General features: G+C 34.3%; 2 protein-coding genes across 2 annotated transcripts in view; one reads left to right on the forward strand and one right to left on the reverse strand.

Annotated features, from left to right (window-relative positions):
- Positions 1 to 1,714: 1,714 nt before the first annotated feature.
- Positions 1,715 to 6,405, forward strand: c11h14orf119 (chromosome 11 C14orf119 homolog). Its single transcript, XM_059344660.1, has 2 exons — positions 1,715 to 2,585; positions 5,786 to 6,405. The coding sequence occupies exons 1-2, from the start codon at positions 2,172 to 2,174 to the stop codon at positions 5,957 to 5,959; spliced, it is 588 nt and encodes a 195-aa protein (XP_059200643.1). The 5' UTR covers positions 1,715 to 2,171; the 3' UTR covers positions 5,960 to 6,405.
- Positions 6,406 to 7,360: 955 nt separating this feature from the next.
- The window catches only part of si:ch211-14a17.10 (putative leucine-rich repeat-containing protein DDB_G0290503), a 46,528-nt gene continuing 38,873 nt past the window's right edge, over positions 7,361 to 15,015 (reverse strand). The window contains exons 50-56 of the mRNA XM_059344640.1: positions 14,676 to 14,738; positions 13,961 to 14,023; positions 12,386 to 12,532; positions 11,280 to 11,426; positions 10,378 to 10,419; positions 10,219 to 10,266; positions 7,361 to 8,102 (exon numbers count right to left, since the gene is read on the reverse strand). Of these exons, the coding sequence (XP_059200623.1) occupies positions 7,549 to 8,102; positions 10,219 to 10,266; positions 10,378 to 10,419; positions 11,280 to 11,426; positions 12,386 to 12,532; positions 13,961 to 14,023; positions 14,676 to 14,738 (1,064 nt within the window). The 3' untranslated portion in view covers positions 7,361 to 7,548. The remainder of the gene's footprint in view (positions 8,103 to 10,218; positions 10,267 to 10,377; positions 10,420 to 11,279; positions 11,427 to 12,385; positions 12,533 to 13,960; positions 14,024 to 14,675; positions 14,739 to 15,015) is intronic.

Consider the following 15,015-nt stretch of genomic DNA (forward strand, 5'->3'; position numbering starts at 1 on the left):
AACTGTATGTTGCACCAGGTAGCTGATCTACTTCCCCAGAATAATTTTTAAATGCTCGAAAGACATCCAAACAAGTATCAATTTGCTGTGGCCGGCCATGTTTTCCGAGGTTGAGCAATGAAACGCATTTATCTCGGAAGTCGGAATTTCCAACTCGGATCTTTCAGAATTCCGAGTGCAAACGAACGCAGCATTCCTCCTCCCAGCGTCACCGCCGACGACTTCCCCCCCAAATCAAATATCAAATATCAAATAAAAACTGCTACATAGATTTGACCCCCACCAAAGTCAATAATAATACTAATACTACTAATAATAATAATAATAACAATAATAATAATAGCTAATAATAATAATAATACATTTTATTTGTAAAGCACTTTTCATAAAGAAATCTCAAAGTCCTACAGAAACGTGAAACAAATAACAATATACAATAACAAAATAACAAATAACAAAAATAAACAAAAGACTAAGAGAAGAATCAGACACTTTAAAATCAGAAGTAGATAAAAAGACACAGGTAATAAAGTACATTAAAGAAAACAGCTAAAGGAGGAGATTAATTAAGGTGCAGAGACAATAATGCTAACAATCTAGGGACAACCTAAAAATGCCTGCCTGAACAAAAAAGTTTAAGCCTTTTTTTAAGTGCTGTTACCATGGACGAAATAAAAGTATATTTAATAAAACTCAAACTATTTCAGTTCACTGTGTTTTCTAGTAGTTCTTCTAGTTAACAGAGATTTTACCCCACCAAAGTGCTGTTACATAAGATTAAAGTTGACATTGAGGTGGAATGTGTTTTTTGTGATCTGCACCCTGAAACTATTTCACATTTATATAAATTCATTAATATAACGGAAGGCTTAGAATTGATCCACTTTGCAGTATTATTATGTTTATGGGGTCTTTCTTCAGTCACTTTTCATTATACGACTTAGATAATCAAACAAACTCACGTTTTGAGTGACGTGCTTTTTCACCCAGACAACAAGAAAACAAATATGCGTATTTTATTTATGTGATTAAGATTTTAAAAGAGGAATAAACTTCATTTACGGTCCTGTTTACCAACCATTCGCGCTTTTATTTTGTAAAAGACAACTTCCGGTCGCAGAATATGTTTTTTTTTCTTCTTCGATTTAAATTTTTGTTATTATAACTAGAAAATGAAAATCAAATACATCTTGATCTATCCCTTTCTGCCCTTCTGATGAAGTAAAAAGCCTTGTATTTTTAATAATAATATTATCTAATAATAATTGAATCGAAAATCGAATAATCACTAGAATTATTTTTTTTAATATCCTTTTGTGGACGGCAATTCTAATCCACATACTGTATTTTATATAGTATAAAAAATAAATAGACAACGAGAGAACAAATATGCGTATTTTATTTATGTGAATACGATTTGAAAAGAGGAATACATTTCATTTGCGCTCCGGTATACCAACCTTTTTTTTATTTTCTATTTTTTTTAATCCAAAATAACAATTTACAATATGTACAGTATTTGCCAGGGAGTTACAGAAAGAAAAACACACACAAAATCAGACAAACATCAATTCCTAAACAGAGATCCAAAATAAACACAGGGCAAGAAACAGAAACAAAACAAAACAAACAAAAATAAATAAATATTTTTTTTTATTTTGAATCGAAAATCAAATAACCACTCGTATTTGTTTTTTTAAAATATCCTTTTGTGAACGGCAATTCCAATGACCAAAAATACACGGATCCAAACACTGTAGGCCTATTTTATATCGTATTAAAATAAATAGCGTTTTAATCTTTACATTTCGTACCTGCGCAAAATGTGCGCAAGCTTGATTTGCTGCACATCAAGGCAACAAAGTAAGTGCACACTTCCTGTTGGTGGGAGAGATTAGTGCGGCTCTGGTTCAGCACCGGTCCACTGCAGATATGCCGAAAATAAGGTGATTTAAAACAAAGATGGGTCCTCGTAGTTATTTATGTTAAGAGCAGTTTATTGTCTGAGTTTCCTGTCCGACTGAGCAGATAGAAGAGCAGCTGCATGTTCCCTCTGAGCAGCTGGCTCAGCTGATTCACTCACAGCAGAGGAGGAGCTGCCTTCTCTCCTTCTCTCCTTCTCTCCTTCTCTCCTTCTCTCAGGCTCAAACTAACAACCCGTCTGTCCAAAGATGTCGTGGTTGAATCATGTCTCTCCAGGCTCGAACCAGCAGCAGCAGGAGCCGCAGCAGGAGCCTCCAGACCGGCTGTGTAGCAGGCTCAGGGCTCCGACACAGGGACCCCCAGCCATGGCGAGCCACCACTGGACCTTCTGCTCCACTCCCAGCCCGGAGGACTTCCCACCAGCTCCACCGGGGGCCATCAACCCCCCCAGCCTGGAGAACCTGTCCTGCGCCTCCCTGAGTGCGGACCGGATGAGGGAGCCGGAGCCCATCTCCTATGTGAGCCTCCAGGAGCAGCGGTGCGTCCTGAGCTGGTTCCAGGGCTGGAGCGACACCCAGAGGGAGAGGTTCCTGCAGGACCTGCTGGGGAAAGCTGTGCCTGGGAAAGTCTGCACCCTCCTGGACTCACTCAGCACCCTTCAGGTACAGTCTGGCACTTCTAAACCCTCTGAAGTCTTGGGCAATTATACAGTGGCGGTTCTAGATCAGTTTTACTGTGGGGCAGTGGTGGTTCTCCACAGGGGCCTCCAGGGGCCACTGCCCCTGTGAAGAAGCCTTTGGCCCCTGCTGTGGCCCCTGTGTCAAATTAATAATAAAATGATCAATTTATAACAATGAACAATGGAACAATTCTAACCTTTTTTTTGTTCAAACAATATCTCATTGTACACAAAAGGAACCCAGAATGTTACATTGTATAATAGTTTAACTCTATGGAGTCTTACTGGGCTATTTTGTCCATTTTTGAATCCTTTTCATGTCTTTACGTGTCTTTTTTTAGTTATTTTGTGTCTTTTTTGGTCATTTTGTGTCTTTTTCAAGACATTCAAAGATTTTGAATGCTTAAATATCATATTTGCCATTTTTTAATGTGCTAATGTGCCCCTCTGATTAAACACTGGCCCCTCCTTGGCCCCCACAGTAAAATTAGTCTAGAACCGCCACTGCAATCATGTCCTTTAAAAAATCTTCACCATGCCATGTTGGTATCAGTTTTTCAGCGTTACCTCACCTATATGTCCTGATGATTCATTTTCAACTTGGACTTACTTGATAAAGATGTTGAACCCAAAAGAAACAAAGGAAAACCTAAAATCTGATCTTGACAATTATATTTCAATACACAGAATTTTAAATGTTGCAAAAATGAATACAGGTTGCAAATATTACATATAACAGGTAAAATGAGGATAATCTGTAGTTCTATATTTTATACTAAATATATTTGACGTTATCTCCAGTTTTATCTGTATTTTTATTTCTTCACGTCATGAAGAAGTTAATGTGTCGGTGCTTTCATGGTCTCCAGAGGGTTAACACATGCTTCAGAAGTAGGGCTGGGCGATATGGCTAAAAAATCACCTAACTAGATATACAGTCATGGAAAAAATTATTCGACCACCTTTGTTTTCTTCTCGCTTTCTTGTTTATTTTAATGCCTGGTACAACTAAAGGTACATTTGTGTGGACAAATATAATGATAACAACAAAAATAGCTCATAAGTGTTTAATTAAGAGCTGATATCTAGACATTTAACATGGTTTTATTGATAATAACTAAAATCAGTATTAAAAAAACATGGAAAATGTCTAGATATCAGCTCTTAAATTAAACTCTTATGAGCTATTTTTGTTGTTATCATTATCTTTGTCCAAACCAAGGTTATTATAGTTAACGATAACTAATGAAAACTAACGAAATAACGAAAACTAGAATTGAAAAAACATTTTCGTTAACTGAAATAAAAATAAAACCTAGTTTTTAAAAAAACGATAACTAACTGAAACTGTATTATGTGGTTACAAAACTAACTAAAACAAACTAAAATTATGGTGAAAATGTCCTTCGTTTTCGCCTTTGTCAACTTTTTTCATACGTAAACCTTTTTAGTTGATGTGAAATCTATTTCATCTATCTGGTTTAATGACTTAATAAACTTATTGGGTCTTTTATTTTTATTTGAGTTAACGAAAAGGTGTTTTCAATTCTAGTTTTCGTTATTTCGTTAGTTTTCGTTAACTATAATAACCTTGATGCACTGTTGTATTATAGGTAATGAAGCTTAAATGGTGGAGAAATTAGAGTTTATCTGTTATTTTTATCAATTTAGACAACATAATTGTGCATCACAATATCTTGATATGAATTAATCACAAAATTATTCAGTTGAAAGAGGATAAATCATATTGAATTATCGCCCAGCTCTTGTCCAGAGAGTAGGGTTGTCAAAAGTATCGATACTCAAAAAAGTATCAATACTAAAACGTTGTATCCGGATACGATACTCATTTTCAAAAGTATCGAACTGACCTATTACTGATGTTATCGTAGCATTAATGTTGCCCGTGTTATTATTAGCCATTAGCCGCAGCTAGCAATTAAAGGCCGACGTCACATTAATGATTATAAACAACGTAAATAAATAAATCAGGCATGTAGTATGCCCATATTACGTTTATTGACACAGTGTCAGTATACATAAGCATTAAGAGTTAATAAGTTTACATAAATGTTGCTGACTGAAAAGTGTTATTTTCTCTCTTGAAGTCCCAGAATGAAGCAGAGAAAAGTCGACTTATCAAGCTTTCCTAATATTGTGCACAGCATACAATCTCAAAATATTGTTCTAATCGTTATTGTTTATTGTATTTATTTATTTATTGCACTACCTCAGACCTGAAGCTTGTCATCATAGTTGCAGTTTCTTTTTGCACAACTGTTTTTTATTATAAATATTTAACCTGTGGTTCTGTTCATTTTTACATGTTGCATTTTTCTTGTTAATAATTTTGGGGTCTTTGTTTTTATCCTTGTGGTATCGAAAATGGTTATAAGTATCGAATATTTTCCTGAGTATCGGTATCGAAGTTGAAAATTTTTGTTCCCAAGGGGCCACATGACCAATACCACGAAGGTTGCAGGGGCCGGACCAAAACTCTGAACTAAATTCTGCTCAATATTAATTTAATCGCTTATAAAATACAGTAAATTATCTGGTTTTGAGCTGCTACTGATAAGAATACATGTTATGATAAGATTGTTAATGTGGAGTAAATCAAATATAGCAGTAAAAAGTAGTAAATACTCCAATCACTATATCACTTTAACATTTATTTTAAACACAACTGTAAATTACCTTTAGCAAGGTTCCTATTGGTGTTTTTGTATTATATAGCTTGTTTTTCATGTTTGTAAAACACCTAGAAAATATACAATGTTGTGATGCTTTTATTTTGAAGAGGTGCCATCCAATGTGAAACGGGTGCTGTAATTTTGAAAGGTTGTGACAGGAAATAACAGGTGGAACGGTTAAATGAAACACGAACGGTAAATAATAACGAGTGCGCCGCAACTCGTATAAAGTTGATATAAAGTATGAAAAATGTTTCTAAAGTGGCTGACTGACAGGAAACAAAGTTTGTTAAAGTTTATTTTCTTCTGTCATATATATTATTGGCTATATTTGTTGTCTTAACTATAGTAAAAGTGGATTCACAAGGTACCGAGGTAACTCGGGTAACTCAAATATACGTAAATCGCCTTCAAAATAAAAGCACTGCGGTTGTATTAAATGCCCATGTCTGTTCTAACAGCTGCTTTCTCTCTTTTTTTGTTTTTAAAGGTTAAAGACAGACTACCAAACATCTTTGAATGCCAGCTGCGTCTGTGGACCCAGTGGTTCGAGACTTGGGGAGAAGAGGAGAGGAATCATTTCCTGCACATACTGGAAGAGCGGGACCCAGTTTTCGTAGCCCACTTTTACCGGAGCGTAGCCGGGACGGCAGGAAGAGACTGAACGGGGTTTGAGTTGTCATGGAAACAGCAAGCGATCATAGTGAAATGTGTTCAACAGGTGACGTGTGGTGGGAAATGTGTGTTAGATCTGAGATAGTTCTAGATGGGAGTTATTGTTGAAGATAAATCATTACATTGTGAGAACAGACGTGTTCATAGGCTGTTTTTATTCTGGTTTCTCCAGGGCGACATCACACATTATGACATGTTTTTTTTAAAAGTTAAAAAGACTTCTTGCTCAATGCTTTCATCATGCATAAAGTTCTGCCAACTAGCGACCCAATGGCTTTCACAAAAAAACAAAAAAACAGGTTTGACATCTGGCTGAAACATGAATAAACTTCCAGGCTAATTTTTTTTCTGTTAGTGATTGAAACACTTGGAATGGCAAATGGACAAAAGGATAAATTCTTTTCAAGCAAAAAAATAAAGAAAATGCATATTGTATATTTGTTGTTGTTTTACTGTCTGAAACATTTCCCAGTATTAGTTTGTTGGGAATTCAAGATGCTTCTTTAATGAATAAATTATACCTTGCATGGGGCGTCAAATATGTTTAAAAAAAAAAAAAAAAAATATATATATATATATATATATATATATATATATATATATATATATATATATATATATATGTAAAATCAAATATGTATGGACTAACCAAGAGCACACTTGTGTGGATCTCATGGTTCAAAATTGTGATTAGATGCTATCAGAATTATTAATAACTATAATAAATTATATGACTTGATTTACTCTGTCATTTCGAAATGGGGCACCACTCTGTAAAACATAGAAAAATATAGCCAATTCTCCTAAATCAGTCTCATAAAGTTACTTAACTATCCATTTGGAACACTGATTAATAATTAACTTCATAATTTTAATCAAATTAAATTTAGTATTTATAGTTAGTAGTGGAAGAAACATTCCCCAGTATTAGTTTGTTGGGAATTCAAGATGCTTCTTTAATGAATAAATTATACCTTGCACGGGGCGTCAAATATGTTTTAAAAAAAAAGGTCATTATCATAAATGCTATCCCTCCCGTAAGGATATCAAATATGTAAAGATGAACCATGAGCAACACTTGTGTGGATCTCATTGTTCAAAATTGTGGTTAGATTATCAGAATTATTCATAATTGTAATAAATGATATGACTTGATTTACTCTGTCATTTCACATCTCTGTAAAACACAGAAAAATATAGTCAATTCTCCTAAATCAGTCTCATAAAGTTACATAACTATCAATTTGGAACACTGATTAATAATAAACTTCATAATTATAATCAAATTAAAATTAGTATTTATGTTTAGTAGTGGTTGGACAAATTTGGAGTTGTTTTCATAGAAGAGGTTGACATATCGTTCACAGTGTACAACATTAGACGGACAGCATTTATATTCCAGAAAGATATTTATTATAAACAAACAAGTAAATCAAATTAAAAGCACAAACTCTATGGAGTACAGAGGTCTAAAAGTCTAATTTAATGTAAGATTACAAAAGGGAGAAAAAGTGTGTTTGTGTCCAAGTTTGTGTCCGACACACAGGACAAAACATAACAAAACATAAACCCTGTTGTCTATTTTATCCAGTCAACTGATCCAGGAGCGCGTAACACGATTGGTGACGGATTATCAACATCCTCAATACAAAAATTGACAAACGGGTAGATTTTGCCTGTAAATGTTTGACCTACGAATGTGTAGAGATGAGCTCTGGTGCCAGCGTCGTAGAACGACATTTCTCCCTGTTTGTAGTTCAGCAGAATTCCCAGAGTCACAGGTTGAGTCACGACTGGAAGGATAACAGTTTTCCTGTCTATGGCTCTGTACTGACCCTGTTTGTTCAGGACTATAGTCCAGTAGCCGTTTGTCGGCAGGAATCGTATCAATCCCTTCCTCTGAGCGGTTTCGCTGGCCATCCCGAGCTGGTAACAACTCTTCCCATCGACAGACAACTCCCAGTAGTTTCTACCAGAAGAGAAACCGGTTGCTCCGAGGACGGCGAGAGAGGTGTCGAAGCGGCCCGGGTTGTCGGGGACGTTTTGGATTTGTGCGGCGGTGGACATCTCGGTGTTGTCTGCTGACAGAGCGATCCTTGGGTTGGCTGTGTTTCGGTCGAAGGTCATCTTTCCTGAAATTGGACAAAAGTAGTTGATTATGTGGATTTTTACATCACATACTGTCAAATTTAGATAGGTAGATAGACAGACAGATAGATAGATGAATAGATAGATAGATAGATAGATAGATAGATAGATAGATAGATAGATAGATAGATAGATAGATTCGTTTTTTATATTTTTTATTTTTTAATGCATGTTTTTGTGTGTTTTTTGTGTGGGATTTTTTGTAGATGGATGGATGGATGGATGGATGGATGGATGGATGGATGGATGGATGGATGGATGGATAGATAGATAGATAGATAGATAGATAGATAGATAGATAGATAGATAGATAGATAGATAGATAGATAGATAGATAGATAGATAGATTCGTTTTTTATATTTTTTATTTTTTAATGCATGTTTTTGTGTGGGATTTTTTGTAAAAAGGATGGATGGATGGATGGATGGATGGATGGATGGATGGATGGATGGATGGATGGATGGATGGATGGATGGATAGATAGATAGATAGATAGATGGATAGATGGATAGATGGATAGATAGATAGATAGATAGACTTTATTTATCCCAAGCTGGGAAATTACAGTGTAGCAGCAGCATTACACACAGAGACAATAACAACACAATTAAATAAAAAGAACAACCTAGGCATACTTCAAGCAATAAAATATAAAAATACAATAAAATGTAATGTAAAAATAAAGTGTCTAAAGAAGGAGTATGTATTGAGGAGTAGAATTCCAGTGCAGAATAAATATGAATATGCAGTATAAAAATGTTGGTGCCGTGAAACAAATAAGGTGCAATGAACAGTGTGCATAAAAAACACAAGTTGCAGCTCGCAGGCCGTTTTTTTAGTCTCTTAAACTGGGAAAACAATGTTTTCTATTGCTATTTGATAATAAATCCATTATACACGTTATTTCAACACTGTTTCCATTAATTTTTATTTGGAACACTCAACATAATCTGTTAAGTAGGTTTACTTTTCAGATTGCGGTTTTTCAAACGCATTAACTTCTTAAGGAAATAGTACAACATCTAAGCCATGAGCTTAAATTAACATTTTTTTTATGCCAAGTATATTCAACTTTTTCTTTCTTTTTTTTAATAACAGGACTGTTCCTGTTCCGCAATCTTGTGGGTCAAATTTACTATGTCAGCATTTACCTTGGTCTATAGGACGCACCGGTGTATAACCCGCACCCAACTTTTTAGATAGAAAAAAAAGGTAAAAATGTGCGACTTATACACCAAATTTTACGGTAATTGAAATTGACATTAACAAGTGTCACTTCCATAAAGTTTTGGAAATCACAGAGGTAACGCTTTATATTAAGGTCCTTGTAATAACCATTAATTAACAAGTAATAAGGCCCTTGTAAGTCCTTACAAGATGCTTATTAACATTATTGTGTGTTTATAAGCTTATATAAGTGTTAATAATGGCATCACAAACACCCATGACCCCCCCATTATGTCTTTGACATGCCTTTATTAATCTTATTTTGTTTGCTTATTGATATTAAAATATACTTTATTGCTCATCTATTATAAGTTAACTATAAGTTAACTATGCTTTTTGCAACTACCGGATCTAAAGCGAGAACAATGCCTTATTACTTGTTAATTAATGGTTATTAAGGACCTTATTATAAAGCGTTACCGTCACAGATTTAAAAACAAAACAAAAACAACAATAGTCAAATTAGCAGAGGCCAAGATATCCTGACATTTGGGCCTGAGCATGGCTCAACCTCCAAAACACTGGATTGGACTACATTTCCCATGGTTCCTGATACGGATGGGCATTTGGAAGAAACCTGCCAACTCCAGCATCTATAATGTTAACAATCGATGAATTGATTAATCGCTGTTTTTATGTATGCTCCATGCGTATCCACGGCAACGTGTCAATAAAGTTTTGTATAACGTTATATAGATATAAAAAAAGGACGTTTAGTGGTTTGGTCTCATAACTTTGACCCTTTCACTGTATTTTGCAGTTTGAGCATTTATCGTGTAGGATTAAAATGTTAACAGTAAACTGAATTGTCATGAAATAGGCAGGTAGAAAAAAATGACAGGAATTTAAATGAACTCTTGTGTGTCACTCACTGGGATGGATTGTCTTGTCTTCCACGTCAATCAATTGGTTTTGAAGTTCTGAGGAGAAAGAAAAAAAAGAACAGCATGTTTTGGTTATATTTTGGAGGGAGGGGGGGTATCCAGTGTATTATCTGCATATTGCTGATTAGAACTAATAGTTATAGTTACCTATTAGTTGTGCCTCAAGATCTTGATTTTTACGTTTCAGGTCTAGCATCGAGACAAAAAAGAAACCATCATTTATACAGTTCATCACCAACCTAACAGCCTGTTGTTGCACACAATATACAATTTTATATACTATATAAGGTCATATATTTACACAGTCGTCCATAAAGTTGGAATAAAATATTTTCTACCTCTTTCCATGAAATTAGTATTTTCTCTACGATTACCAACTGATTTCAATAAACATTATTTAGATGACTATAATAAAGTTGCAACTAATACCTTAATAATACCTTGTTTTATGGCTTTGTAAAGCATCAATAAGCATTATTATAGATAGATAGATGGATAGATAGATAGATAGATAGATAGATAGATAGATAGATAGATAGATAGATAGATAGATAGATAGATAGATAGATAGATGAATAGATAGATAGATAGATACTAAGATAGATAGATAGATAGATAGATAGATAGATAGATACTAAGATAGATAGATAGATAGATACTAAGATAGATAGATAGATAGATACTAAGATAGATAGATAGATAGATACTAAGATAGATAGATAGATAGATAGATAGATAGATAGATATATAGATAGATAGATGAATAGATAGATAGATAGATAGATAGATAGATAGATAGATAGATAGATAGATAGATAGATAGATAGATAGATAGATACTTAGATAGATTGATAGATAGATAGATAGATAGATAGATAGATAGATAGATAGATAGTCAGTTTAATGTTTCAGGTCTAGCATCGAGACAAAAAAGAATCCAGACTTTATACATTTCCTCAACAATCAGAACTTCTTCTTTCTTCCCTGTTCTACTGAATATAACAGTAATGACTGAATGAATGCACTGATTGGCAGCAGGTTGAACATACTGTTGTTGTCTTGCTGCAGCCCGTTGTCGTCTCCTGACAGTGCTTCTAGCTCCTCCTGCAGCTTGGTGAGGTTGGCGTTTGTCATAATCAGCTGCTGCTGAAACCAGTCAGCGTTGTCCCGGCTCAGCTCCAGCTCCTGCTCCAAGCCTGTGTGATGGAACGTAGAGTTAACCAGAGAGTTCATAACACTTCTTCATGACGTTGCAACGTAAAAATGAAGCAGCATGGAGCCCTGCTGGCAGCTTTTTCAGAACTTTCTAAGTCCAATTTAGTGCATCACCCCTTTAAAAAAACACTTCGACCAAGTGTAAGTTTCTGCAGAGGTTTTTTCAAATTTTGCATTCAGCATTTTTAATGCAATATTTTGTCTTTAATGTTTTTTTGTGTGATATTTGTCAATTTTTGTGTGTTTTTTGTCATTTTCTGGGTGGTTTAAAAAAATAAAAAAAAAAGTGTTTTTTATGTGCGTTTTTGTAATTTTTTTTGGGGTGGTTTTTGTAAAAAAAAAAAGTGTTCACCCTGCCACGTTGGTATCATTGTTTTCAGTACAACCTCACCTATATGACCTGATTATTATTTTTTCATTTTGACTTACTGGATCAACATTTTGAACACAGAAACACGCAAAAAATACAAAAAACAAACAAAAAAACATAAAAAACACAATAGAATTACAAAAAACACATAACACACAAAAACACACAGAAAACACACAAAATAAATAAAAAAACACATAAAAATGACACAAAAAAATAAAAAAAAAAGGCACATAAAAATTACAAAAAACACAAAAAATTACAAAAAACATTACGGAAAATACAAAATATTGCATTAAAAATGCATTGAAATGCTGAATGCACACTGCAAAATTCAAAAAAATCTCTTCAAAAACTTCAGTAATATCATGTTAGACTTGGTCGAGGTAGTTTTCACTTTTGCTGAAAAAGAGTTGACGCACTAAATGGGAAAAAAGCCAAAACTTTAGAGGGAAGCTGACAGCAGCAGGGCTCTCCGGCGCGTTCGTGGACTCCAGAGGGTAAAGTTAACTATTCACTTTTCCTTAAAATTCACCAAATGTCTGCAGTGATTTTGCCTCCGTTACTTACTCTTGACTCTGTGCTGCAGTGTGTTCTTCTCGGCGGCCTCTTGCTCTAACTCCTCCTGCAGCTGTCTGAATGTTAGGTTGTCTTCGTTCAGCTGCTGCTGCAGGCGATCCGCATCCTCCTGACTCTGCTTCAGCTGCCTCTCTAAATCTGTTTGATGAAATATTCAGTTAAAAACTCGATCAGATCATTCACTGACTCTGAGGGACAACCTCACTATATATAAATATATATACGTATATACACTACCGGTCAAAAGTTTTAGAACACCCCAATTTTTCCAGTTTTTTATTGAAATTCAAGCAGTTCAAGTCAAATGAACAGCTTGAAAGGGTACAAAGGTAAGTGGTGAACTGCCAGAGGTAAATAAAAAAAGGTAAGCTTAACCAAAACTGGAAAATAATGTACATTTCAGAATTATACAAGTAGGCCTTTTTCAGGGAACAAGAAATGGGTTAACAACTTAACTCTATGGAGTCTTGGGTTATTTTGTCCATTTTTTAATTCTTTTCATGTCTTTGTAAGTCATTTTGTGTCTTTTTTTGGTCATTTTGTGTCTTTTTTCAGTCATTTTGTGACTTTTGCTGTCTTCTTTTGTCATTTTGTGTCTTTTTTTAGTCCTTTAGTCCAACATAAAATGTGATTTTGAATCTTTTTTTTTTTTACTTTCAAAACACTATCATGCTTAATAAAGAATTGTAAATGTTGCAAATGTGCATTAATTTCAGAGTACACTGAGACATTAAACTGCATCATTTTCAATTAAATTCTGGAAAAGTTGGTGTGTTCTAAAACTTTTGACCAGTAGTGTATATATATTAGGGCTGGGACTTTAACGCAAAAATTGACGCATTTTAATCACACTTATTTTTGCACGTGGAACGTTTCTCACTGGATGAGTTTCAGGCGGACCGATTATACTGGAGCACCAACTAGTGTTGATGAGTTGAGACAACAACAAACCACAGTGAACATGAAGGAAGAAGCTGATGAGGCCTTTGGTTGGCCCCGTGGATGATGGGACATTTAGTTACTAAAAACCAACGGATGGAAGCATCCATAAGAGCATGGTTGTGTTGCTAGGCAACAAGGAATTCACATATCACCATAGCAGCACATCCAGCCTCAAGTATCACCTCAATGCTAAACATATAGCAGCTAGCGGCTAGCGTGCTAGCTAGCGTGGATTGTGTTTTACTTCAAAAACCAAAGTATTCTAGTTTACAGAAGGTCTACCTACCTATAGGCTACCTGGATTTATGAAATGTACTATATTTATAAATATGCTATTGCTACACTTAATGGCAATAATTGCACTGGTCTGTTGGACTTGAACAAAAATAAGCAATATTTTTGTTGCTTAAGCTTATGTATTCAGTCATTATTCAATGGTATACTAAAAATCCATGTGAAAAAAATTACTTCTCATTGTTCTCAGGTCAAATATTTATATGCGATTATAATGTGATTATTTTCAATTAATTAATTACAAAGCCTCTAATTAATTAGATTAATTTTTTTAATAGAGTCCCGGCCCTAATATATATGTATATATACAGGTCATACTGAGGATCTTACCGTCACACGCCGGGTTGGCATCATTGCAGCAAACTTTCAGTCCCTCGATCTCTTGCTGCAAGTCTGAAAAAGGAAGAAGATTGAAAGACATCAAACACAAAGAGACTTCAGGACCGAGAAAAAGTCTGGCACATATTTACTCAAGTACTGTACTTTAGTATAATTTTGAGGTGTTTGTACTTTACTTGAGTATTTCCATTTTATGTAACTTTATACTATTTCTTCAATACATTTTGAAGCAAATATTGCACTTTTTACTCCACTACATTTATCTGTCAGCTTCAGTTACTTTACAGGTCGAAATTTAATCTAAAAACATGAACAACAAACCTCATAACAGTATATTAAATAGTTAAAATAAGTGTGACCTTCTTGAATTTTGCACCCAACAAATACCCCATTCCAAAAAAACCTAAAACTAATAAAAACTAAACTAAAACTAAGCATTTAAAAAAAATAAAAACTAATTAAAACTAGCAAACTCACTCTAAAAACTCATTAAAACTAACTGAATTTGAAAACAAAAATTGACAACAAAATTAAAACTAAAACTAATGAAAAATCCAAAACTATTATAACCTTGTTCACTACATTTAGAGGCAAATATTGTACTTTTTACTCCACTACATTCAGCTGACAGCTTTAGTTACTTTTCAGGTCGAGATTTAACATGAAAACATGATCAATTTAATGTCATGCAATGAACAGTACATACCTTTATTTTTGTTTTCCAGTTTTCTGTTTTCTTTTAGTTGTGTTTGTAGTTGTTCTTCCAATTCTGCAACAAAAAAAAAAAGAACAAGATTTGTTTCAACAAACATCCCATATGAAGATGATGACGGATAATTTAATCATCACATTTTATTCTTTATTTATTATATATATATATATATCCTTTATTTAACCAGGTTAAAGTGTCATTGTGATTTTAAAAAAAAAAAATCTCTTTTCCAGGTAGGTTTTAGACCAGGGGTCTCAAACTCAAATTACCTGGGGGCAGCTGAAGGCAGTAACAAAATGACCAAAAAAAAGACACAAAATGACCAAAAAGACAC

This window comes from Centropristis striata, chromosome 11 (assembly GCF_030273125.1).
Source record: "Centropristis striata isolate RG_2023a ecotype Rhode Island chromosome 11, C.striata_1.0, whole genome shotgun sequence".
Taxonomy (NCBI): domain Eukaryota; kingdom Metazoa; phylum Chordata; class Actinopteri; order Perciformes; family Serranidae; genus Centropristis; species Centropristis striata.